Source organism: Paralichthys olivaceus, chromosome 7, assembly GCF_024713975.1.
Source record: "Paralichthys olivaceus isolate ysfri-2021 chromosome 7, ASM2471397v2, whole genome shotgun sequence".
Lineage (NCBI taxonomy): Eukaryota > Metazoa > Chordata > Actinopteri > Pleuronectiformes > Paralichthyidae > Paralichthys > Paralichthys olivaceus.
The window spans coordinates 3380688-3407262 of record NC_091099.1 but is presented as its reverse complement, the minus strand read 5'-3'; the positions used below and the strand labels follow the sequence as shown (position 1 = coordinate 3407262).

The 26575-nt window shown below is 42.8% G+C and overlaps 2 protein-coding genes across 4 annotated transcripts in view; both read left to right on the top strand.

Moving 5' to 3' along the window:
- The window catches only part of hydin (HYDIN axonemal central pair apparatus protein), a 54203-nt gene extending 40090 nt beyond the window's left edge, over positions 1–14113 (top strand). For both annotated transcript variants that reach the window (XM_069528257.1, XM_069528255.1), the window contains exons 59-94: positions 239–332; positions 470–563; positions 650–818; positions 1240–1322; positions 1437–1592; positions 1699–1780; positions 2236–2440; positions 2563–2795; positions 2886–3034; positions 3141–3336; positions 3517–3625; positions 3712–3951; positions 4122–4264; positions 4351–4578; positions 4658–4818; positions 5025–5116; positions 5264–5492; positions 5752–5943; positions 6044–6170; positions 6805–6970; positions 7198–7345; positions 7507–7714; positions 7810–8031; positions 8134–8303; positions 8397–8595; positions 8990–9142; positions 9260–9430; positions 9573–9682; positions 9940–10162; positions 10938–11147; positions 11258–11421; positions 11807–11957; positions 12038–12268; positions 12392–12616; positions 12917–13198; positions 13749–14113. In XM_069528257.1, the coding sequence (XP_069384358.1) occupies positions 239–332; positions 470–563; positions 650–818; positions 1240–1322; positions 1437–1592; positions 1699–1780; positions 2236–2440; positions 2563–2795; positions 2886–3034; positions 3141–3336; positions 3517–3625; positions 3712–3951; positions 4122–4264; positions 4351–4578; positions 4658–4818; positions 5025–5116; positions 5264–5492; positions 5752–5943; positions 6044–6170; positions 6805–6970; positions 7198–7345; positions 7507–7714; positions 7810–8031; positions 8134–8303; positions 8397–8595; positions 8990–9142; positions 9260–9430; positions 9573–9682; positions 9940–10162; positions 10938–11147; positions 11258–11421; positions 11807–11957; positions 12038–12268; positions 12392–12616; positions 12917–13198; positions 13749–13958 (6225 nt within the window). In that variant the 3' untranslated portion in view covers positions 13959–14113. The remainder of the gene's footprint in view (positions 1–238; positions 333–469; positions 564–649; positions 819–1239; positions 1323–1436; positions 1593–1698; positions 1781–2235; positions 2441–2562; positions 2796–2885; positions 3035–3140; positions 3337–3516; positions 3626–3711; positions 3952–4121; positions 4265–4350; positions 4579–4657; positions 4819–5024; positions 5117–5263; positions 5493–5751; positions 5944–6043; positions 6171–6804; positions 6971–7197; positions 7346–7506; positions 7715–7809; positions 8032–8133; positions 8304–8396; positions 8596–8989; positions 9143–9259; positions 9431–9572; positions 9683–9939; positions 10163–10937; positions 11148–11257; positions 11422–11806; positions 11958–12037; positions 12269–12391; positions 12617–12916; positions 13199–13748) is intronic.
- A 1311-nt stretch (positions 14114–15424) lies between these two features.
- necab2 (N-terminal EF-hand calcium binding protein 2) overlaps positions 15425–26575 on the top strand; it is an 87744-nt gene continuing 76593 nt past the window's right edge. Inside the window, exons 1-2 of one of the 2 annotated variants that reach the window (XM_069528260.1) lie at positions 15425–15802; positions 19013–19037. In XM_069528260.1, coding sequence (XP_069384361.1) covers positions 15479–15802; positions 19013–19037 — 349 coding nt within the window. In that variant the 5' untranslated portion in view covers positions 15425–15478. The remainder of the gene's footprint in view (positions 15803–19012; positions 19038–26575) is intronic. The other variant, XM_069528259.1, reaches the window with a different exon arrangement.

Genomic DNA, 26575 nt, shown 5'->3' with positions numbered 1-26575 from the left:
TGGCCCATCTTTCCAGCAAGTTACATCCATTTACTAGTTTTTGCGTGGTCAAACAGTCAACAAACAAGCAAACCAGGATGGACAAGGACAGGGGTAAAAACTGACTCTACTCAGCAGAGGTAACAAAGGTTCTTACGAGGTAAATACGAAAATCTGGGTCCGATAGAGGTGGTCAGAGTGTATGAATGTCAGTTTGTATGTACGTAAAGTAACTTAAAGGTTGTGTGTTTTGTTTCAGGTATCTGACGTTGAGAAGATTGTCGGTATCGTACACACTGAAAACATACACGTCGCAGCTGAATCCTATGATATAGCTCTGGACATCTCACCAGGTAAAAACTAACAGCGTACATTTTACTCCACATGTTCGTGTTGTTAGGTAACAGCGTTCAACACCCACACCCACCCAGCACTGATGTCATAATAATGAAAATGATTCATATACTGTATACCCCTGTTTCTGTGGCAGATGGATGTCTAGACTTTGGAACCATTCAAGTCTTTGAAGAGCACAAACTCTCTCTGAAGATGAAAAACCAAGGAAAATATGAAATTGCTTACAAGTGAGTGACACACCTTGTTTTCAGTTCTTAGCCTGAGTTTCAACCTGAAGTGAATGTTTTGTGACTGTTTTGCACTTTTGTTCTAGGTTTATGTTGAAGCAGACGGAACCAAACCAGCCAAACCTAGACTCCATTTTCACCCTGTCCCCCCAGCGTGGCAATCTAATGCCCCACGAGAAGGCGACAACCATTCAAATCCTCTGCAAACCCAAAACTGAAGTCTCACTCACAGAGCAACCTATCCTGTCCTGCCAGGTATGAGCCGCTCACTGGTGTTAATCATCACAGAGCTGGAGGTTCACACAAAGTCAAAGTTGAATGGAAAATTATTTTGTAACCTCGTTAGCAGGTTTTTAGGTCTGTATCATTTTGATTTGACTTTTGTTTCAAAGTTTAAAAGAAAGTGGTTTTAGTTCATAAAACCAGACTCATGTTGTGACTGTGAAGACATGTCAGGTTCTTCCCTATTTGATAATTCACAGCAGGAGCAAAGTCACGGCAGCACAACATACTTCCATTAGTAGACTGTGGATCAAATTTTTAAAGAAGCAGACACCTCTTGATTTTTGTCTTGAACTGAAATTTGACTGGATTACCTTCATCATCTTAAACAAAAACATTCATGAAACTGAATGATGTGATTGAGAGATGGGACTAACTGACTTGTTTTCTGCAGGTGATTGAACCCAACATTGGGAATGGAGGCGAAGCCATAGCCATCTTAGCCATTAAGCTTTCAGTCCAGTCTGTCTTCTCCAGGTTAATGCTTGATTCATTTTGGCATGTTAAATATAACGTGTTTTCGTAATAAGTAATTATGAAATTTTATTACAATAGATTCTTGCCATAAATGTACCTTTGGTCCTTCTTCAGGTACAAGATCACACCTGTGTGTGACATTAACTTCGGTCCACTGGTCTACGGCTGCAAGAAAAGCCAGAGCTTTACTATCGAGAACACCGGGGTCTTTGAGACCCGTTACAACATCTCCCGTATGCTCACAGACACTGCTCTAACAGGGAGGCCAGGGTAGGAGAACAGAACACACGCATGCACTTGTCCAATAATTTTAAAACCACTTTAGGTGAAGATGTTAAAACCAGACTGTGTGTTGTGTCCTGCTCTTCTGCTTCAGGGGTCCAGATAAGAAGGAGAGCATTTCAGGGAGACCCAAAGTGAGACACGAGTCCTCCCAGAAGGATTTATATGTTACACAGGTGAGAGACTGGTGGAGATTACACCATTAACAGTTTGTGATTTTTGAGTGTGAAACTCTGTAGCTGAACAGACACATGAGAAACATGTATCAAAGGAACCATGTGCTCGACGTTCTTGGTAAACTAATTAAATGAAGTTGGTCTCTTTAGTTACAGTCAGCCATTGTAATTTAAGCTGAGTTCTTTAAATAACCTCCTTGAAAACAGATGAAAGTCAAATATTTGGAATTGCCTGATACAGTTATAGTTGTACAATAATTTTTAATTATATCTATTTAACACAACTTAGTGAGGAGGAAACTGTTGATTTTTTAAAATCTTTTCCAATTATCTTTATGAGTGTATGATAAACATTTTCTTGCTTCACGTTTAAACCAACTCTTCTCATTTTCCACTTTGGGTTTTCTGATGCATCTTTCCTTACTTCCTCTGATTCCCTCATGTGTCCCCTCCAGAATCGCCTCACGCTGGGGGTCTTCTCAGTGTCTCCCTGCACAGGGACCCTGCAGCCAAGGTCTCAGCAGGTGCTGACAGTGGACTGTGCTGCTGACCAGCTGGGCAATTGGAACCAGGGTTTGCTCATTGACATCAGTGACCGTGACCCCACAGACCAGCCTGAGGGCATACCATACAGACTGCTGGCTGAAGTCTGCAAGCCAGGTAGGAGCCGGTGATCTGATTCTGTCTTATTTGATTGTTTAACAAGATTGTGGCTTCTTTCCAAAGGGCTCAGATCCACACAAGTGCTTTTTATTTAAATAATTTGACCTTTTGTTTCCCAGACATCGCATTAGACATAGCGTCCATCTTTGAAGAGCATCATCTGTGTCACGACAGCAGTCAGCTCTCCTCTGAGCAGTTTAACGATGCTGAAGGCATTTACGTCCTGGATGAGAACAAGTTTCTCTTCAACAATGTCCAGGTCAGGCGAACTGCTCAAGCTCGCTTCAAACTCACCAACAGCAGCAAGGTGCCCTGTGTGCTCAGCTTGTCCATCAAATATGGTGGTGCTAAGGTAAGGCGTGTAAAGCTTTGTGAATGTGATGTGATCAATTATCAATGATTGTGGTACAGTGGGTAAAAAATAACCTTTGTTTCCTTACAGTCGTCCCGTAATGTGGAGGTTTTTGATTTGTCTGCCACAACACTGAACATCCCCAGCCAGTCTCACTCATTCGCTGTGGTCACTTTCACACCACAGTCAATGCAGCTATACAGTGCTGTGTTCGAGGCCACAGTGGAGGGAACCAGCAGGTATGAGTGCATGACTGTGTCGTCTACTTTGGTCTTTTATTTCCTTCCACCTCTTTTTTGTCTTTGTTGACCGTTTTGCACTTTGTCTCTCCTCTGCTGGATCCAGAACGACACCCACATTCAAGACCAAGGTGCTGGAGTTTGACCTGGTGGGAGAGGGTAATCTGCCCAGTGTGTGTGTGCTGTGTCCAGCTCTGAGGAGCAGCGGAGGAGACCCGATGTTACAGTTCAGACGAGAATTAGTCGGGCGAAGAAATACTCTGCCCCTGGTGCTGCTGAATGATGGAAATGTTGCAGCTCAGGTAAAACACGACTCTTTAAAAACATTTTGATCTGGGTCTTCAGAAAAATACTCTCCAAAAACTGATTTTAGCAACATTACACAACAACAGAAATCCCATCTGTTTACAATACTCACATGAATATAATACATTTGATAAGATGACTTTGTAAATCAATTCTTTTCTGTCTTTGTCACATAGGTTCAGATTGACATGCTGGATAAACATGGTGTGTTCAGCCTCAAAGCTACTCCAGGCAACACTCACTGCTCAGTCCACTGCACACAGCTGCAGGGCTCTACTGACTCAGGTACTACTACAACAACTGCAACAAGCAAAGAGAAATGAGAGTGTAATAGTTAGTAACACTACCATCCTCTTTTCCTTCATCCACAGACAATCAACTGGTGCACAGAGCCACTCTGAAGCTGAATGTTAATGAACAGGTGGAGTTAAAAGTCAGTTTTTGCTCTGATGAGCCCTTGAGTGTCAAGGCCAAGATGACACTGCAGGTGGAGGACAACCAGTGCAGCGATACCGTAATACAAGTGACTGGAGAGACTTACCAGCAAATTGTCTCTCTTGACAACATCGCCCAGTCATCACAGGAAATGGATCAAGACTGTGATGAGAGAGGTAAGAGACAAAAGGAGACGGGAGAGAAGAAAATAGACACAACATGTGGAAGGGACTGATAAGCATAAAGGTTAACTATGTACAGTGATAAAGTGTTGAGTTCACTCCCTGTGTAGTGATTTAATAACTCAAAAGCTTGATTCTTATCCTGCAACATTTCTCTCTCACAGATAGTTATGAGGTGCTGAATTTTGGTGACTGTCATGTACACTGTCCCTACCAAGAGAGTTTCACCATGACGAACCACAGCAGCAACCAGGTGGTGAAGTTTGAGTGGCCTCCTGCTGGACCTCATGTCGTCTTTTCCCCGCAGGTATGATACTGAAGGAAGGAACGTGTGTCTGTAGATTTGAGATTTGAAAAAATAAAATAATAAAAAATAATGTGCTTCTGTTACAGCTGGGACACCTTCATGCTGGTTGTTCTAAAGAAGTGACTGTCACCTTTAGCTCCAACGAGCCAGTGACTCTTAACCGCCAGCCAATGAGATGCAAGGTTTGCCAGGTGGAGTTCCAGCAGCCAGTAGACGAGGTGGCTGACTGGGACGACCAACAGAGGACAGTCCAGTGGCAGAGTGGCTCAAAGCAGGATTCTACAGCACAATCACAGCAACCTGTGAAGAATAAGGTACACATGTTGACTGTGATGTTAAATAGAAGGTTACCAGTCAACATTTTTTGTTGAGCGTCGATGTCTGTGTATGCAGGTGACAACGACAGACCCTGAGCCCTGCTGCTCTGTGGTGGACGGCTCGCAGTGGGAGTTGGATTTGCGTATCAGCGCAGTTTGTGACTATGTGAAGTTCACCTGCAACGACGCCAGCATCCACTTCGAGGACACCATGATTTATCAAAGCAGACTCCACCAGTAAGTGAGGAATTGTGTACACTACATGCTTCATTAAACAAATCTTAACTGAATTACTGATAATCAAAAATGATGATATGGGCTCAAAGTGAACGTAGAATAGATGGTTGTATCAATCCATCTATATTGTTCTGATAATCAAACAGGTTTTCAAACCAGAAAAAAATTGGTACCTCTTCAATGTGTGTGTGTTTGTGTGTGTGCAGACTGCAGTTAGTGAATCAGGGTGGTGTGAAACTGGAATACTCCTGGCAGGTTGTCATGGATCTGAGCAGTAACACAGTCAATGACCAAAGAGGTATTACAACAGCATCAAACACTTGATTAACCTTGATCATAGCATTTATAAGCTCTTAACTATTTACATTTGAATACTTTAGAATTGGAGGATGAAATTGGATAAATGCTCAAATGGTTAAATGTGCGATTGCGTCATCTTTAACAGGTGAGATCCCCGTTTCTCGACCTCAGAGCAGGTCAGCAGGAGCGTCAGCTGGAGCCCGTCCTACCAGGGCGGTGGCCAGTGTGATGTCTCTTGTGAGGGGGAGCCCTGAGCTGCCACCCTTCACTGTGGAACCCAGCATCGGGTTCATTGAGCCTGGTTCCACGCAGAACTTCAGCGTTGGCTTTTCACCTCTGGAGGTGGCCCAGTTTCAGGGCAGGCTGCTCTGCAGGTGAATACAATGTCAAGATGATACAGTAACTACTTCTTAAACTTCAGTCTAGGAAAACTTACAGGATTTTAATTTCTCTCTCTGAAGTCCTGGGTTCTCAATTCTTTCTTTCTTTCAATTTAGGTTAATTTCATTTTAGAGGTGAAAAATACCACATAGGCAAAAATACACAAACATGTCCCCATTATGATATGACTTAAAGAGAATATTTGATGAAAAAATAATTACATGGACACGTTTATGTGTACATTTCTTTCAGTATTCCAAACCTGCAGGACGAGGATCAGGCTCCCTGTATCCCAGTGTGCAGCCGCAGTGTTCAGTCCCTCTACCACTTTGACCTTGAGGATTCAGACTACATCAGTAGGAACCGTGAATTCAAGAATCTTCTCGATCCCAACATCAGGATCATAGAGTTCAACGCTGTCGGCCTCTCTGTGCCATTGACACGGTAACAGACAGAGAGAGGGAGTTGAAAGCTTTTTATCTCCATCTAAAACTTTCATTACTTTCATTGTGTGTTCTTGTTTTGTTTTTTTTTCACTCTGCAGATCTTTTGCGGTGTTGAACCCAACCGATAAACGTTACTCTTACAAGTGGAAGTGTGAAGATGTAGGTGGCGGCTTGTTTCGCTGTCTCACCCCACGTGGCACCATTCTGCCAGGGAAGCAAGTGGAGGTAAAGATGCACACCCAATGTTTCTCTTCCGTTTTCCCACAGTGTCATCTCATTCACCTCATCAATCAAACTCAGTCTCTCTTCTCATTTTAAATTGTTTCATTAGTGTTTCATTGTCCCCATCTTCCCGTGTCCCCAACCTTCTAATCATAGCTGCACTGCTCTTCCATTTAATCCAATTTGAATTTAATTCAATTTAGTTTTATACATTTTTAGTTCAACTCATCTTATGCAATCTGTTCTAGTTGGTTCATCCCATCCTCCGTTTCTCACATGTATCCCTATCATTTTCATCTGACAACAGTCGGTGGCCAGAGGCATTATATTTTTGGGTTGTCTGTCAGATCTGTCACTTTCAAGAAAATCCTTTAAAATTTGGCACAAATGTTAATTTAGACTGACAAAGCAGCTGATTAGATTTGAGTTGTCAAACATGAAGATCATGCTGGCCTCACATAACATGTTTGGTCTTAAAGATTAATAATTATATTTCAAAGGTCAGAGGTCACAGTGACCTCATTCAAGTCTGGAACGAAAATGCATGTAGACTGAAGATGTACAATTGCAAGATTGTATTTCTAGTTTTCTTCATTGTCATCCTTACATACTCTATATCCATTCTCTTTGTTTCCAGATGTGTTTCGAATATGTAGCTGAGCGGCTGGATGTGGTGGAGTCGTTCTGGAGCTTTGTGATTGAGACTCTGTCGCTGTCGCTTCCCTTCCTGTGTGTGGGCAAGACCAGAGAACCACTTGTGTATCTCAGCAGACCTCACCTTGACCTGGGAGAGTTACTTGTTGGTACGTTATAAACATCCACACATTTTCAAGTTGCAACACAAGTTTTATGTATAACACCGTCCTTCTGAGAGAGGCTCACTCTGCATCAGGTTATTTGGCTGTGGAGAGGCACGTGTGGAAAACTCGATGCGGCCGGCTACCTCCGTGTCCCAAGCTCGGGTCAACGGATGGATTTGTAGCTACTGTGCTTCGTGAATACTCAGAATGCTGTGTGTGCGTGTGTACAGGTCGTGAAGTGGAGCAGACAGTTGATCTGGTGAATGGAGAGGAGGAGCCTTTTAACTTCTCGGTCCAGCAGTCATCTCTGCTCTGTGAAGACCAGCAGTCCAACATCATTGTGCAGCCCATGAGTGGCACAGTTTCACCTAAAGACAGGTTAATCCCACTATATTAATCTTTACTGTAAATATAAACACATATGAAGGTATTCACTTCAAAACGAATCCACTGCAAAAGAAATGTTCTTCTGTGTGAGTTTGCAAAATTCTTAGTCTAATAAACGTGGTTTGAAAATTGTTGTGAACTTTTTGGTGCAGGTTGCCGTTGTCTGTGTTCTTCAGGCCTTGCCTGGAGGGCTATGTGAGCTGTAGATTGCTTCTGAAGGTGAAGAAAAGGTCAAAGCCGCTCACACTCACTCTGAAAGCCGACTGTTTCACCATGAGCGCTTTGGTTCAAGTTGAGAATCCAGACGGGGGCCTCAGAAAGATCGACTCCAACCACAAAGACACTCTGGACTTTGGAAAGGTGCGCACACTTTCACTTCATAGACATTTGCAAGGTCATGTGTGTAAAGCTAAAACATGACATCAGCTTTATTGCTGTGTGTTCACTATCTGCAGGTTGGGATTTCAAATCAAAACACCATTCATTTTCTGGTGACCAACCTGGCGAGATTCAGCTTGGAAGTGAGTTTTGAGCTAGAAGGTCCCCGTGAGCTGCTGAAATACTTGGAGGCAAAACCACATAATGCTACTGTTGAGGTTGGAAAACAGCTGCCCGGGTCGCTCTCGTTCTGTCCCCGAGGCAACTGCTACCTTCAGGATGTCAGGCTGAGTGTAAAGGTGGGTGATGCTCATTACCCAGATAAGATTTGAGGGGTTTTATGGAGGTATCAATCTTCTGAAATCCCTTATTCTGTCCTGTTTTCTCTTTCATCTCATCAGGTAAAACATGGACCAACATTTACCTCTGTGGTTAAAGGCAGGGCTGTAGCACCGAGCCTGGATTTCTCCTTCACCGAATTCAATTTTGGCAAGTGCTTGCTCTTTTGTCCTGGTATGGTGCCGCCATCCCAGACTCTGGTGATCAGCAACAAAGGCAACCTAGACATCAGGTGGGTGTGTGTGTGTGCAGTAAGATTTGTTTTTATTCATGGAAAGAATGTGAGATGTCAAGTTTTTTAAAACATGCTTAACTTCTTCATCAGAGTCCAGAGCCAGTTCAACAACACCTCCTACCTGGAGATAAACTTCAAGCCTGATGTTTTGTTACCTGGTGCTGTGATGGAGGTCCCAGTTACCTTCTATCCCAGAGAGGCGTCTCGATACCACGAGAGGCTCACTTTCATTCTAAACGACTGCGTTACGAAACAGGTGGACATACACGGACAAGGGATCCAGATAAAGGTGAGAAAGACGTGTGTGTCCTGAAGTCAAATGTATATATCTATTATTGAAAACAAAGATACCAGAATTATGTATTTAGATATATTGATATACCATAGATAAACAGTAGATATAGATGTGTTCATATATATACCAAAGATAGCCCATAGACTATATATGAATATAGATATACAATAAAGGTATCAGTAGATATATAGTTACACCTGAGATATAGATTTTGATATGATATAGGAAAACAGTTGGAGAAAGACTGTTGTCTCTTGGTTAACGGGTGTATCCCATAGGTTTTCCACTACTTTAAATAGAGTCCACTGACTTGATCCATTAGACTGTATAATCTATGAATGTGTTGTATTCAATCTATTTACACTGGATGTTAATTATCTTATCTTAGCTGGAGGTGGAGGATCCAAAGCACAGAGAGGTGAAACTGGGATCTTTGATGTCAGGTCAGAAGGTGAAAAAACAGGTGGTTTTGGTCAATCGCAGCCGTGCAGACCTTTCCTTCACCCTGCTGCTCAACTCAAACACACCACTGGACCCAAAGGTAGGACACACACACACACACACACACACACACACACACACACACACACATGATAACATGATGGTTAGAATACAGGCAGAACTAATCTTCACTTCTTCTCTTCCTCTCCTCCTTCAGGATCTGTCGTTCAGTCCAGCAGGTAAACTGAACCTGAAGGCCTGTGGTGGATCTTGTAAGGTTGAGATCCAGTTCTCTCCTCATCAGCACCTACCTCCCTTCAAAGCTGAGCTGCAGGCAGAGATTTCAGGCCTGTTACACCCTCTGCTGACCATCCAAGGCAGCTGTCATGTAAATCAATACATTTCCTGCTATTTTATCAAGTTGGTGCAAATGATGCAATGTGTTTTCTTCTCTCAACAAGCGCTAAATTAAGTTTATCTGCTCTGCAACGTCTTTTATGGTTTGGTGCAATTCTAATTGAAACTGTCAGGGTGTGGAGGTCCAGCTGGATCAGGATCACCTGGCTTTTGGAGCTGTCGTTCAGCGGGGCCAGGCGATGAAGAGGATTGTTATGACAAACACCGGAGACATTCCTGCGAGGTAAGTTTAGATGATGCACTGCAGATTATCCAGGGTGATTCTCTTATTATCATTAATCTGTCGCGGAGCTAAAACCCCCACAAGGACACTTGTGAAAACACAAACAAACTGCAGCAGGGATGCATCCACACACAGATACACAATATTGTTTTACTGCAGAGTTGTGTAATATTATTAAAATAGAATCTGAAGTCTGTATATATTGGATTTAAATCCTGCTCTCTGAGATGACAGCCTAATTTATATGTGTCTGCCAGGTTCCACTGGGAATCGAGGAGCTTCCCTGCAGAGTTGTCTATCTCGCCGGCTAAAGGCTGCATCAATCCTGGCATGAAGGTTCCTTTTGATCTGACTTTTGCCCCCAAGGACCTGAGTAATGACACAAGATACGAGAACCTGTCTTGCTTCATCGAGAACCGCTCCTCACCCTTCACCCTCACCGTGACAGGCTCCTGCATTGCAGCTTCCGCTGGCAAAGAGGTTTGACTGGTGCATTTTTGTTTTTGTTCACATACTCACTGTAGAGAAATACAGCCATCCATTATTTAATTACCAAGGGGGCTGGAGCCAATCCTAGCTGACATTAAGTACAGCCAGGTTTCCAGTGTATCACAGGACCGACACACAGACAAACAACTACTCTCAATTTAGAGTTTTGAATTAACCAAATGATTTTCATACATTTATCTCCCTGCAAAACAAAGTTAATTATATTTAAATATATTTCCCTTCAAACTACAGACGTCATCTCTCTGTCCAACATAAATAGTTAAAGAGTGAGTCTTTATTGACTGATGGTATTAAAAAAAGGATATTTCAGTGTGAAATGACAGTTACACAACCTGTTCTTCAAACAAAAACTTGGGCTTTATTTCCTGTTCCAGCTAATATATCCCTGGAGAGGGAAATCAATTAAGCAAAAGACAATGATTGGATGAATCTCAAGGCCCAGTTGGTATAAAAGATAAAAGCTGTCTCACTGCAGAGATGTTTAAAAAAACAAATCAGATAATTTATGACTTTGATTCGGCTCCTTTTGGAACAGACAGTGAGGGTTGACAGATTTACAGATCACTGGCAATCTGATTCAGTTAGCTGATTGGTGACTCAGGGTGAAGTTCTTCTGCTTTAATGTAAGTGGGTGGTGCTTAATGCTCCATTTTCTTTAGATTAGAGTTTCAGTGACAATCAGTGACTCTTCAAACATCTATGGAATTATAATTTCCCTCTGCTGTCTTCTTCTTCTTCTCTATAGGTGGTGAATTTTGTTTGCCAAGTACGTGGCTCTCACACTCAAACCCTGACGCTGTTAAACCCCACAAACCAGTGCTGCAGCATCCGACCCGTCATTGAAGGAAAGCAGTGGCTAGCGGCGCCCTGTGTGACCCTCAAAGCTCTGCAGAGTAAAACATATGACATCACCTACAGACCGCTGACCATGACTGCTGATGGAAAGAAACACCTGGTACTGGAACACTGACATACCAACAAAACCAGTTGTTATTAATAGACAGTGTGACTTGAATTCAATCTCAAACATTAACTTCTTACACTTCTCTTTTTTAATGTCCTCAGGGGTCTGTCTTCGTCTCTTACCCTGATGGGACAGGTGTGCTGTACTTGCTGCAGGGAACCGCAGATCCTCCCAAGGCAGAGGACTCTGTTGTGTGTGAGCTTCCTGCCAAGACCTTACACACACAGTCGCTCCCTGTACACAACTGGCTGTCCAAGGAACAGAGGTACAAACTCACTCAACTGTAACTGATAATAATTATTCTCAGTCACAACCACTTTGGTCAAAATGCACCAGTTGATTATTTATACTGCACATGCATGTGAGGGACAGGGTAACATGAACAAATGAGGCTTCTAATAATACCAGGTGTTATCAGTACCAGTGACCATTCACATGTTGTCTTGTTTGACATTTGTCATTGTTATCGATCCAGTGAACAGGCAGTACCAGCTGTTCTTCACTTCTTCAAACAGGGTGACAGGGTTTTTAAATTTCCCAAAATCCATCTGAAAATGTGGAGGAAACCCTCTTACCCCTTTAACAAAAGAGAAATAAATCATGGTGGTGAGTGCTGAATGTGAATGTAACATCTATTTATTTTTTCTGAGGTTCCTTGTGCTGATAAACATACTGAAGCCTGACAAACCAGATGCCACAGTGTCTCTGGAGGGTCCAAAGTACATCAGTGTGCCTGCTCTGTCCAAGGCCAACTACAAGATGTCTTTCTATACATACAGAGAGGGGCAGTACAACGCCAAGGTTTGATCATACACACCCTCATTTGAGATGAGCTCTGATAAAGTTCTGGGTTTTATCTTTAACTTGACTCTTTTCCTCAGGTGACATTTCTTAACAAGGTGACAGGCGAGTACATATTCTACATCTTAACCTTCAAGGCCACTTCTCCAGGAGTCTTGTCCACCATCAAGTTGGTGAGCACTGTCCGCCGGACGACCTCGGCCACTGTACAGGTGGAGAACCCCCTGACCAACGCTACCTGCCTCACCAGCGAGTGTAAATGTGCCGACATCAGTGCCCCACAACAGCACACTGTGCCCGGACAGTCCAAGGTGATAACAGAGCACAGGACAACGTCTGTGCTATGTTTACAAATCCATTCAATGTTGTTTGTTCACCGTATTTCAAAATCACAGTAAGTTTAATTCTTGCATGTGTGTGTGTGTTTTCTTTAGGGTTCCCTGAGCTTCGAGTACCAGCCTCTGTGTGCAGGAGAATCCACGGCCCAGCTCACTCTGTGTAGCAATGATCTGGGCCTCTTCCAGTACGATCTGCTTCTCAAAGCTCTGCCTCCACCACCAGAGAAAACCGTCCTCTTCAACACGTCACTGGGCAACAGCCACTCTGTGTTTGTGAAGTTCATCAACTACTCCCGCTTCAAAACAGAATACATGTGCAAGGTAACAATGGAGTGTGGGACCAAATCTGAACATGCTGACATTTGATTTATCTTTGTGCTGTAAAGAGCAGTGAAAACTGTTCTGAGATGTGCTGTGGAACTCACATGCTGACATTTGCTTTATTTAACTTGGAGACAGGATGTAATGAAAAATCAGACCGTGCCTGTGACATCAGAGTCACAAGGACTGAAATTTTCATTCAAAAGGAGCAATCCATGTTTGAAAATGATCAAATAGCACCGGTATAACAACCATTTATTTGCCGTCAAACATTCTCTCCTCCTTATCTCTCTCCTCCAGACTGATTGCCCGGACTTCACCGTGGACAAAAGCCTCAGTGCTTCACCGGGCTTCCAGGCCGGCTGCGAGGTTGGCGTGGAGGTTTGTTTCGAGCCTCATCAGCTGGGGGAAGTGAGGGCCCAGCTCAGCCTGACCTCAGCCATCGGTGGCGAATACATCTTTCCCTTACATGGGAACTGCACCCATCCCAAAGCCCAGGGCCCGTTCAGCATCAGGGCGGGTCGCAACATCACGATCCCCTTCAAGAACGTCTTCCTGCAGACCATCTCTTTATCTTATCAGGTAAACAACTTTGTTCATAAAACTTGAAAAGAGTGGAACAGAAGTTATGACGTCTCAGGAGGAGCATTAGCACCTGAGGAATGATAATATTCCAGTGCTGAACATCTAAGCATTTGTTTAACTCCTCAGAGAGATAAACTAAGGGTCACTTTGTTTGAGACATTCACACTGTGTGCTCTGGCAGCCAGTATGAACAAGCTGATGAGACTTTGAACAGTTGAAGTGTGGTGCAGTCCTGCTTATCTAACTGCTGTTACTCCAGTTTATCATGGACACAGACACAGACAGTTTTACATCTTAAACAAAATGTTTGAGGGAGACATTTGAAGCTTGTGAGTTATCTAGAATGAATGTAGAATGTAGAAGTTCTGAAAGAGACAGGAGCTAAAACCAAGTGTTTGAGACAGAGGCTGAAAATAAGACCTGCAGCAATACACAGTCTGAGGAAAGTGATGAATCTGAATATGAGCAGAATATGTCCCCCTTAAATAGGATTATTATTTAATCTGTAATGGATCTAACTCAGGCCTCACTGACCCTCATCTTACAGGTAAACAACCCCGCCTTTATTGTGAAGGGAGTCGACACCATCCCCTCCAAAAAGACACAAAACGTCCTGGTGTCATTTGAGGCCCCTGCAAAAGGCCTCCCGGGGCCCTGGTTAGGCAAGCTGACCATCTCCAGCCTGCGCTCTCAGGGCCACAGCACGCCTTGCTCATGGGTCTATTACCTGACGGGCTACCATCCAGATTCATCTTAGAGAGAGATCCACAGACAATCACACACATGCAAAGGGACTTTATTGCATTGTGAGACTTCAAGCCTGAGTTTTATAATTAATGCTCTATTTAACATGAATGGCAAATCTTAATCCTTAATCTTAAATATACTAAATAAAGCATTCTGCAGAGAAAAGCCCTGTCGTCTCCTGTCAATGCACCGTCATGTCCACATGGGGGCAATCATGTCAAGTCTATAATGCTCCAGCAAAGAGGCGGGACACTTAAAATACCTGCGTTTTTTGTCTTATGGACATTTTTGATAACCTGAGTGTTTAAGTGTCAACAGTCAACTTTACACAAGAAGATCATTTGTCCCAACCTGCCTGTGCACTGTTCGACTCATGGCACATTGCAGGCAAGACGAGCTACTGAACTGAAGGGCAGACCTGGGAGAGACGCTCATTACCAAAGGTTAGATCTGACACACACACACACACACACACACACACACACACACACACACACACACAGGAGCGTCCCTGGAGCGACACATTGAGACACACTCCTCTTTACTCCATGAGAAAATCCTCTGATCTTCCCATTGTGGGTCACTCATGGCTCGTGGGCCAAACCTCCTACTGTGACTATTACTGTGTATTATTGTCTTTGTTCAACAACAGTGGACATTTTCAGTTTCTGTCAGACAATAAGCACATGCATACAGTGACTCTGTCCCAAGGTAGAACTGAGGTAAGGCTGGGGTGCCCTATACATTCACGCACTTAGGAAGAATTGTTACTACACCAGGTTACATGTTGTTGCAACTGTTGTACTTTTATTATTTTCAGACGCTTTTGTAGATAGTCAGGACTTTTGTTTTCTTTTTCTTTCCTCGCAGATAGAGTTGACCTTGACCCTATTTTGTTGTACTTTGTTTATTTTGTTCGGCACATCCGCCACAGTTCCTCCTTCCCCCAAATTTTTCAAACCTACTTCTGTTGTTTACCTCAATTGAAATATTGTGAATAAACCTTTTTTCTTTGACTGCCTCACGTCCGCCCTGAGTTCTGTCCTTGTCAGTTGTCAGCGTTATTGTTTCTGCAAAAAGGGGAAGGTAACAATGAGGAAAACAAACAAAAACTGACAACAGCTTCTTTGTGTTTTACTTTGCAGGAGCTGCACCAAATGAAAATGAGTCACGGTAAACTCTCCAAACCTGATAAATATCAGTCCCCACAAGCATATACCAACTACTTTTCACTATATGGGTCAATATTTAATGTGAGAGCTGTAAAAACTGGAGATCCTGAAGCTTAAACTGTGAAATCTTTCTTTCCTGTTACATTCCCTGAGGTTTCTGTTCCAGTTGCATCAAATGTTGGTGTTTAATTCGAGATGAATGAATGAACTTCTCCTCCTGTCGTTAACATTATGGGGATGCAGGGTGTAGGGTGGGTGTGTTCTGGGGTTGGGTGCTGTGATGTAAGAGGGCAGCTGAGGGGTGGGGGCTCCTCTCTCTCCCCCATAGAGCCCAGCATGAGCGCTCCGCAGCAAAAGGATGTGTGAGCAGGCAGCGCGCTACTGTCGGGACGGAGTCCACAAACTGCTGAACAAAGAACAAGCCAAACTTCGAGCCCAGGAAACCCGCGAGCAGCCGAACCCCGTAGCCGGTCAGGACAGCGAGTCCGCGACGGCAGCGCAGTCCGGAAACAGCGGCGCCCAGCCCGGTGGAATCGACGGGCTCGTCCGCTGGATCGTCACCAAAATGAGCGACAAGAACATCTCCAGCCGGGAGTACGCCTCCAGCAAGGAGGAGGTGGCCGTGGCGCAGGAGCAGTTCTTCGCCCCGGAGCCGCGGAGAGGCATCTCGGTGATTTTGGATGTGAGTATGGGGAGGTGGTGGTGAGCCTCACGGGGCGGGTGTGTGAGTGAGGGTGCGCGGGATGGAGGCATCCAGAGAGACCGGTGCAGTGCGCATTTACGCACAGACTCCATCCTGCAGTTCAGTGTTCAAACTTGTAGCTCCAGCGGCTCAGATCAGGAAACACCTTCAACTGCTTTAACCATACTTAGCTGTCCGGGAATCAAACCTGTGATCCACCTGGGACCGGACATCTGTCTTGTTGCCCCCCCCCTTTACAGATATCGATGCGTATTTTACATCCTATTCACCAACTCTCTTTACGTCTTCTCTTAACGTGTTCGCTGTTTTATGACTTGAACAAAATCCACCCAACAATCCGCACATCCTGACTTTTACACATGATTTCCATCGACTCTGACATTCATCAGAGCACTTTGCTGCCCTGGAGCTGCACCGACACTTAAAGCAGCTGCTGTTATTGATCCCTGAGTTACAGCCCGAGATGAGTCCAACACATTACTATTCTATAAGAGGATACACACCCAGACCTTCATGTGACTCTTACGCAGCACTGTAGAATATGTTCCTCTCACTGCTCCATTAAAGCTTTATCACATCAGATATCATTGTTCTTTCAAAGTGTTAATTGTGGAGAAAACAAAAGAGAAAGTAGCTCAGTGTGTTCAGACCCAGAGATCGAGTGCAAAGCTAATTAAGATGATAAGAGCCTGTGTCCTGGATACAGAGAGAACTAGTTATCTCTCTCTCTTGTGTGTGTGTGTGTGTGTGTGTGTGTGTGTGTGTGTGTGTGTGTGTGTGTGTGTTACTGATGTGCTGGGATTTTAGGAGCTTTCCCGAGTCTGATGTGAAATCATTTCATTGATGAACTGGATTTTTGTGGTTTGGTTCATATGCAGCACATGTTCAAGAAACTGTTAATATTCTATGAGCATGTTTAACTTCAGCACTGCTAAATAAAAATCTCATCTGACTCGAGCGTGAAACGTTTTTGCTGAAACAGGTTGTATCCAGGGGCGGTCTTAAGCATTTGGGGGCCCATTTCTCGAGTTAATTTTGACTCCAACCGCGTGAAAAAACATAAAGGAGGACAAAAATAAGATGATTCAAATTGGTTTTCAAGCAATAATGGTATATTTTTTATGTTTTCTGTCGAGGTTTATTTTTCAGAATCAGAATATAAGCTGTTTAGAGGATTTTTGTCTTTGTACAAAAGCCACATACAGACAGACGGAGAAAAACAGGGTTACCACAAAAGAGTCAATACTCTGCGTTCTTTCTTTTTACATTTTGCATCATGCACTATCATCTGCGACCCTCCTGTGATTGGTCGATAAACAGTGCATGCTCCGCCCTCTGACATCAGCACAGTAAACTCATTCTGGCGTTTTCTCGGCAGCTCACTGTGCATCATCGACCTGAACTTCAAAATGTTAATCGCTTTTTCCATTTTCCAATATTATTGACCCGGGTATTATTATTGTGAAGAGGTCTACACCAAAGGGATTTGAATGACTTGTGTGAGTGTGTGTGTGTGTGTGTGTATCCTCCTCATTAAATCCTCTGCTTCCTTGTTTCTCCACCTTTGCTGTTCTTGTCTTCTCCTTCATCTTAACCTTTATGCACTTTGCTTTTTTATTCTTTAAACTGCTTTCATGCTTCCTCTCTTCCTCTCCTCCTCTCCTTCACATGCTTGTCATCTTCCTCTCCTCCGTCCTCAGTCAGGCTCGAGAAAACATCCATTCTTAATAAGGCCAGAGATGGAAGCAACGTTCTCCCTGCCTCTGTCACTGTCTTCTGTTTCGTTCTGTCTTTTCTGTGCCTCTGTTTTTCTTTCTCGTTTCTTCTCACTCTACACACACACACACACACACACACACACAAACACACGTGTGCGCCTCAGAATTGGCTCTTTTCTGCAGAGTTGAGTGCGCCCCAGGGTGCAGCCGGGAAGCAGAACAATTCAGAAGAGCTTGTCGTTTGGAACGCAGCTCGTCTCAGCAGTTAATGATTTTCACTTTGGCTCGCTCAGATGGCCGCAGCCGCTGCCTAAATGCGCCACTTATTTATAGTTTAACAACCCACACACAGTTGTAGAGTAAATGATCTCTGGACTAGTTTATGATTTTTTTGTTGTTCAGTTGTTTAATCTCGCTTCCTGATGATTTGGAACCAGAGACAGATCATGATTGTTGTCAGCATTTCCTCAAATAACTTAGCATTCTCAAACTTCTCTCTTAATTCATTAGATTAATTAAAAGTTTTTCTCAGAAAATTATGATAATACTCTTTAAAGTTTTCACTATCAATCATTATACCCAGAGATGTTGAATTTGATCATGTATGACAAAGAAAAACATAAAATCTTCACATTTCAGTATCTGCACATGGAACATATGTTATTTTTGACCAAGTTATTAATCAAAGTAAGTGCAGATTCATTTCCTGTTGATCAATTAATTGATTAATCACTTCTGTTCTACTTTAAATATTCAATGTGAGGGTTTAAATAGTAAAATGTTTTTTTCTTTTGACATTGTTCTACTGTTAATCAGGTTTTTTTTTGACAGTTGCATAAATCTTTTGTTGTTAACTCTTTGTTGTGACGAGCAAAGAGAAGAAGAACAAAGCAACTTCTCAGAACTCCTCCTCCCAGCACAATCTGCCTCTCTTCTGTCCGTCTGTCAAACGTGCTGCTAATGTCATTAATCAATCAATACACACATTCCAACACAGTGTCCAGTAACTCTGAGCGACTCACTGTCTCCCTCAGCCTGTCCGTCCATTTCATCTTCTTCCTCTGCTGTTTCCTGACTCTCGTCATCAGTAGATTCAGTTCACACAAAACAAAGCAGCAAACCTTCCACTCTCCATATCGAGGTTTCACTCCCGCTTTAAATGAACTCGTCGTATTGTGTGTGTGCGTTTGTCACACAGTCGTCACATCAGCTGTTCACGTGTGTGTTTTGTCAGTGTGTGCACATACAGGGTCAAAGTCATACACATTCATACGACGTCCTTTGAAAGATCAGACTAAATTATTGAACATGTGTATGATACTTTGCCAAAGTGTTGATGAAACTGCTTCACACTACCATCTGACACCTGTCTGATGTCAGATGGTAGTGATGATGATGATGATGATGATGATGATGATGCTGTGAGTCATGTCGTGTTGTTTCAATAACTGATCTTGTTTTGTCTTCACAGATATTCAGAAGAGCTGACAAAGATGGTGAGTGAATTCCTCCATTATCGTATCTTCCCTCTGCAGATCTCAAGAGAAACAAATGGATGAAAAGAGTCAAACTCTTAATGTTTCAGTTTAAAATGATTCATCGATGAGATATCTAGAAAAATGTTGTCACTCTGAACCGTGAGAAGGGATTTTAGAAGATATATGGATAAATGATCCACCCGACATAGAAATATCAGTTAAGAGATGAAAAATACATTTAAGCATTTGAGGTGAACGTGTTCCTACATTTTTTAAAGTCACACAGGTAAAACCACTGAGATGAGAATGTTCCTTTTAATGGGCTTTGTTTCCAGATATGATTTGCTCAGTGCATCCGAACAGACTTGCACTTATTCTGACAGTTTCATCTGACCTCGCTGGGAGAGTTTTCAGACAGAAGATGGTCTCTCTACTCAGAAGTGTGAGATCTGTTGTCTGAAGGGAAACCAGCGAGTGCTGATCTCTGTCTGTCTGAGCTGCTGCTGCACTGAGCTGTATTTTTAGCAAACATTCAAGTGTTTTCAAAGGGGAAAGTTGACGTTACCATGTAGCTGTGCCAGTGAGCAGTTTGTTTATACCCCCTGGCGTCACATATATGCTCCTCTCTCTCTCTCTCTTCATCTCCTCCACATCTCTCCTCTCCTGCTGCTCTATCCATCTCTCCTCGCTCTCTCCACACCTCCCTCTCCACCTCTTTTATCCCATCACTGTGTCGTTGACAAAAAAGAGTTTGACTAATGAGGGAACAGCTCAAAAAGCTTTGCTTTCATAGCAGCCAGATGGCCATTTGCGCTTCCAGTGTGTGTGTGTGTGTGTGTGTGTGTGTGTGGACATATTTTGATCCTATCCAAGCTTATTATTTCTTTGCTTTTTATCCAGTTCCCTGAATGTTTCTCTGTAAAGAAGAAATTCACTTTACTCACACTGCCATGGTTTTATATTTAGTCAGTGCTTATATGTTTCAGCTTCGTTCCATAACTCGTTAGCTCAATAACCATGTGACTGTACTAGTGTCTGTTCTAAACCTGCCTGTGTGGAATGAGCTGTTTGTTTGTCTGTGGTGATGCCGGCTGCACGTTTCGTTCTGAAACTGTAAAAGTGACCTGCTGATGGACGCACAAAACAATGGAGCTGCACAAAGAGCTGTTTCATTCAGAGTTCAGTGAAGCTCGACTCAGGGAGAACAACCTGAGCTGGAGAATCAGTTTTCATGATCGACACATTGATATATACAGATTGGCAATAGAGAGACAGAGATTTCTGGAATTAGTGGATAGGAGGTGTGTGTGTGTGTGTGTGTGTGTGTGTGTGTGTGTGTGTGTGTGTGTAGATGCACACTGAGTACAATGCATCTATCCACTGAGGTTATAAACCAGCGAACAGCGAACATAAACCATTTTTTACGGATGATTGAATCGCAGACACCATCAGCTGTGATGTGTGACGTTCTCCTCTTGCCTGAGGGACGATTGTGCCGTTACAACACACTGTGGCATCAGCTGTCAACATTTTAAATGCCTTGCTCTGCCTAATTACCCGCCGCTCAGATGCACAACGTCAGTTCAAAAACAAAATTTACACATTTTTTTCATTCCTGTTAATCGTGTCCCGAGCAAAGAGCGGCCTCTCTCCGTCACAAACAAGCTGCAGGATCGTGTGCAACTTTCTGATAACATTCTCTCTGTGTTTCAATAAGTCAGCTGTGTTTGAAGGGGTGGAGAGAATGAGAGGGAGAGACTGAGAGTCAGTGAGGTACAGAGAGAGAGAGAGAGAGAGAAGAGGAGGTAGCGATGGTTGTTATGCAGAAACGTACAGGAGATGTTTGATGTATGGAACGCAGGCTGGAAACAAGAAACCAGTGAGCACAAGCTGAAGAAAAGCTATTTTTATCCCCCTCCTCTCTCCTGGGAGACGACTGGGGAACAGTTTTAATGAGTGAGAGAGTGAAGGAGATGCTAACGGAGGGAGAGAAGAGAATTGTTAAAAAGAAAAGAAGGGAGGGAGAGGTTGAATGAAGGAAAGGGTGGGAGGTAGTGGAGTCTGAAAGGAAGAGGAAGAGGAGCGAGGGAATTACACAGAGAATTGTTGAACTGATAACGGGGCAGTAATTGAGTTTTAATTGGCCGAGTCCTGTCATTACGTTCACGGCACAGATTTCAGAGCCGGACGTCCGGCCCCCATGATGCTGAAACAGCAAACCAGGGTGTGTGTGTGTGTGTGTGTGTGTGTGTGTGTTCATTGGTACATTATTCATCCACCTCTCCTGCAAATACAAGTTGCATGCATCAGTGAGCATTGTTTTTCTGTTAGTGTGTAATATAATCACAAGTGTTCGGTTGTGTCGTAGCGTGTGTGTGTGTGTGTGTTTTCTGACTCAGAGCCATTGTTTTGCAGCTGCTGGAGTGCTTCCCATTATTCTCTGGAACAGTTGCATCATTTGACAGCACTTATTTTACTCTGCACCTCTAATGTGCCTCAGTCCATTGAGCTGCAGCAGTTTGAAACTTAATCTTTTGCGAGTAAAATGGAAACGATTTGAAAAAGAATCCTTTTCTTTTAACTGCGCATTTAATTAAACTGGTAGAGCTCCAACTCCAACTGTGTTCGATTCTTCCCTGTTCAGTTCAACCAGTCGCTCTGACGCGGTCGCGGCGATGTTCTTTATCTGAGGCCACTTCTTCAGGTCGTCCTCCCGACCCTCGATACTAGAAGGCAGATGAATGATGACAACCTTGTTCAAGATTTAACAAGTGATGTTTCCCCTTGTGTTATTAAAAATCGCTCCCAGAAGAAGAATCGAGCACCTTCGAGATCTGTGATATGTCCGTCTGGCTCCCGCTGCGTGTGTTGAGGTCTTTGGGTCGTCCATCTCTCTCTCTTTCCCAAATTCTGAGCCAGGGTGTTTACTCTGCGTTTTTTCCAGCGCACTCACAGAGCTTACAGCTGGTGGACCATAAGGATAATGAGGATTCAATAATATTATTAGATTCAAAGAGGTCTGAATAGTTTTTTCTTTAAAATAAGCAGTGCAGTAAATGAGTGAAGTAAAGTCTGTACCTGATGTGCAGAGAAAAACATTGTGATCCTCAACGACGGAGTGGAGACACTAACACAGACGGAGACATATGGAGAAACTGTTTTCTTTTGTTCCTGTCAGTTAGTGGGTAGGATTTTTTTTCTACTCATCAGCCATCTGCTAATTATCGTCACAGTGTTTGACGCGCAGACAGAAAGCAGACAGAGTTTCGGGAGGCTTGTTGATCCACGCTGTCGAGTCGAGACAGAATTACAACATTAACGCCGAAAGAAAACGAGAAGGTGGATATTTCTCTTCAGCGCGGCCAAACAGAAACGATCGCTGACACATTAACACATGATTTCCTCATTATATTTTATTTTTCTTGTCTTTTCCTTTGGTATCATGACTTGAGAAAAGAGAATCAGATATTATTTTTCCTTCTTCTAAATCTCACGTGTAAAACACATCACATTTACATATCGAGGGCTGAAATTCATCAGAAAGTGTAAATACATAAAGCAGCACTCAAATAAATCATGTGCACCACAGACTCGCCATTTAATTCAGGACGTCAGCTTTTCTCTTCACTATTCAAATCAGACCTTTGGAATACTTTTGCCAAACTAACACGTGTCTCACCTTAATGTTGAGATTTAACAGGAATCGCATCAACAGGCTCCTTCAATTCATCAACCAGATCCTGGTTTTAAATGGATCACTTCTAAACATGTGTTTTTCATTTTCAATGAATTATTTCCTGTGATAACTTTGAAAAAATGCCCAAACTCTCAATGTTAAAGAAAGTAAAAACATTTCCTGCATCTGGAAGAAAACTGTCCGGCCTTTTCCCTGACCCACAACACATCCCTCCACCAAGTTCCAAGGTTGTCCGTCTGTTGGTTTTTGCATAAATCTGCAAACTGGGCCCAGTGAACACCCTGACCTTTAACATGGTGACATTTTCTAATTAGTACATTTCTATAGAATCTGTAGATTCACTGGCAGCACTGTGAGTAAATGTTCATATTTTTGTGTCAGTTTTTCAACTCTGGTGAATTCAGATTTGTAGAGACCCCTGAACAATTCACCGTCATCACCCGTCTTCTAGCATCACACACACAGACTTTGACTGAAGTGGATCAAGTTTCAAACTTTAAATCCTCAGTATCGAGTTTTCAGCTCCTCCCTCAGGTTGCTGTCTCTTTTTGTCCTGGTTGTCATTTTCAGATAATTCTGATAAAGACTTTCATTGTACGGTGAGAGAGAGACTGGAGAGAATTTAACAATAAGTGATGATCAAACAAAACTAAAGAGAATAAAAGAAGAGCAGAGCAGTTTAAAACAAACAGGAAACTAAGACACCTGAGAATGAGCAGAGCAATAATGGACAGAGATTTGGAAGAAGAGTCAGACTTTGTTGTCAACAGAAACAGTAGGACAGGAAGACATGACATCAATCAGTGGAGAAAGACAAACTGATGGAGGAGACGAGTCGGTGCAGACACTCAGCAGGACGGCACCGAGCTGGAGCTTTTACTTCATGGTTTATTCATCAGCTGAATCATGATGCACACGTCTGAGTACGAGGATGGATTCACTCTGTTAACTGTCTGCTTCCCAAACCTGAGCTGGGTAGATGCTGTTGGGCCGACGTCTCAGAGCTTCTGAAGTTTAAAGGAGAAGTTTTATATTTTTAGAAATAGTCCGATCACATGACTGATATTGATCTCACGTCTGCCATGTAAAGTATAAATATGAAGCTGCTGCAGTAGATAGTCAAAGATACCCTGATAGGTGGAGGTGAAAAGTCAAGTTACTCAAAATATGTTTGAAATTCAATTCACAGTCAAGTTCACAACATTCCATCAGCGGTGGAAACAGTAATTTAAATATTCGTCATAATAATATAGCGTCATAATTTCTGTTTTCTGCACCTTCACTTTGTCGTACGTGCAGATTTGTTTCCTCTGTAAATAATCTTTGTTTCTAAGTGTCTGGAAAATTTCCCCTTACAATAGCAATCTGAAGGATGAAGCTCCTGTGGCCTTTAGAGGAATTGGTTTTATTTCATATTACGCCCAAAGAACCCCCACGATCATTGAAGAGATGAAGTGAAACACTTTTCGAACCATGAGGGTAGGGAACTCTCATTTTAACACCATGAGCTAATATCAGTCAATGGGTTTGATCAGCAGGAGATTTTTACATTTGGGATTTCATTAGTGTTTGAAAACCAGTTACGTCCAAAAGAAGCTTTTAATGTGCAAACAGTCGATTCTCTTAGATGAAGATCCAATGGGATTTTAAAAACTTAATTTTGTATTTCCTCAACCCAAATTTGGAAATGCATGAGAAATGGTCCTATAGTATAATAACTAAGAAAACATGCAGTGGACTATAAGAACTTTGATAAAAAATAGAAAGTTGAATATAAAAAGATGGACACCATCTTTGCTGTGTAGCAGAAGAAGAGAGTTAAGAAGAAAATGCCCGAGTAAGGAAGACATGTCCCAGTTTGATGTCACATCACATGTTACAGGGGACAAACCTGACTCTGTCACATGTTCATTTCCAGTGTGTGTTCACTGTGCTCCAATTTGAAAACTTCGAAACAAAATCACAGATGGCCTTGAGTGTTTAAAAACACAGTCACCATGGTAACTTTCTTGCTTTACTGCTATATATATATATATATATAGATCAGTTATATCAGTCATATGTGTCCATTAAATCTCCATCTGGTAACATTCGTGTGAAGGATCAGTCTGTAAACAGTAAAACATTCAGCTTGTTCTCTGTTAGACGCTGCAGCTCGTCAGAACGGTGCCATGTGTATCTAATTACCTGCAGTCTTTAATCACTGACACTGCAGCTAACGAGCCCCACAGCGCCGCACGCTGAGGGAGACAGACGACAGAGGAGAGAGAGGGGAGCTTCTGTCTGAGAGACGGGAAGGGAAGTGATGTTTAGAAAGACAACAACCGCTTGCTTTACAATTTCCACTCATTTCATGCAAAAACCACTGTAGGCTGTTTTTCTGAAAACATGTTTTAATTTAATGTGTCACAGCTTTTGAAGCTTTTAAAATATGTCGGCTAAGTTGCAAAGGCAGACGGGAGCAAAGAGAGTCCGTCCCCCTCGAGTCTGAGTCGCCTTGTTTGCATTCCTGGATTTTTGTACACAACGAAACATGTCTACCTAAATGCAGCTAGTTTAGTTCATGTTGGAGTTGGAGCTGATGGATGTTGAGAAGGAATCACTTCTTCCTACTGCTCTTCTTCGTGTTCGTTCCTTAAACTCAACTCAAAAATGGCGACAAGCAGGAGATTCCAGAAATCTGTCGGATGTGACATGGACCAATCACAGCTCGTGTGGTCTGCGTGGGGGAGGTGCACGTCAGGGTACAGCATCGGGAAGAAAAGACAGTGTTATTGTCTTTCCTCTCAGTAACTGCTGGTTTAATGATGTTCACAGGTGAGGAGTTCAAACACGAGAGTATTGAAGCATACAAATGTTATGAGTTATCAGTTTTGTGGTGGAACTTTCTAAGAGGAGACTGTTAATAAGGTGTCCCGCTGAACTCAGGCGTAATTTAAAATTAACATATCTGTAGGGACGTTTCTGAGGCATTCGTGCTGAGAGTTAGATGAGAAGAATAATACCAATGTCTGTACACTCAATAAAAGCTAAAGCAGGGAGGTGGTTAGTCTAGATTAGCATAAACAGCGTGTCCCTGCTCGTAAAGCCACAATTTGTCTTTTTAGTATTTAATTTTTATTTGAAATAGATAAGTGAGCTTTAGAGAGTTTCTTAACCTTGGACAGAACCATCCCCTCATTTCTTCAAACATGAGTCTTCTAATTTAGCAATCTGGATTAAAGTCAGCTAGTTCATTTACAAAAGGTCAAACTAACTAATTTATTATCAAACTAAAATTTCACTCAGTAGAGCTAATACCTCCGCCAAGGCCCAACAGTCCCTTTAAATCAATCAGGCGGCACCATTTTGCAGACAGCATACAGATGTGGGCCACTTCTGGCAACGCTGCAACACTTGAAGCCTTCTTGTTGCCTGGACAAAGCTGATGTGAGTTTTAAGGGGCCCACTTGTAAAATAGAAAATTTTGACAAAATATCCCAGAACAGATGTTTTTGTCAAACATGTGGTGCCGTAGGTGTGATCTGGATGTGAACGTGAAGTGGTCCAAATAGCACAAAACTAATTTGGGCGACCTTGGGTTGAAATGTGGTATTGCTATGACTTAGATGTGGCCGAGATGTGGCAAACAGGAGCAGACTTCGCCATCATTGCACCCGGTGTTTGGGCCCAGACTATTTTGCTATATGTGGGACACACATATGACAATTATTCCCTGGGAAATCAGTGAAAATGTCAAAAAATCCTGAACCACATTTCATGAGTTCTTTCTCAGTCGATGTCCTGTCCTTGCACTTCGTAGGAATCGTTCAGTAGTTTTTAATTAATTCTCTAAACAAACTATTCAACCAACAACTAG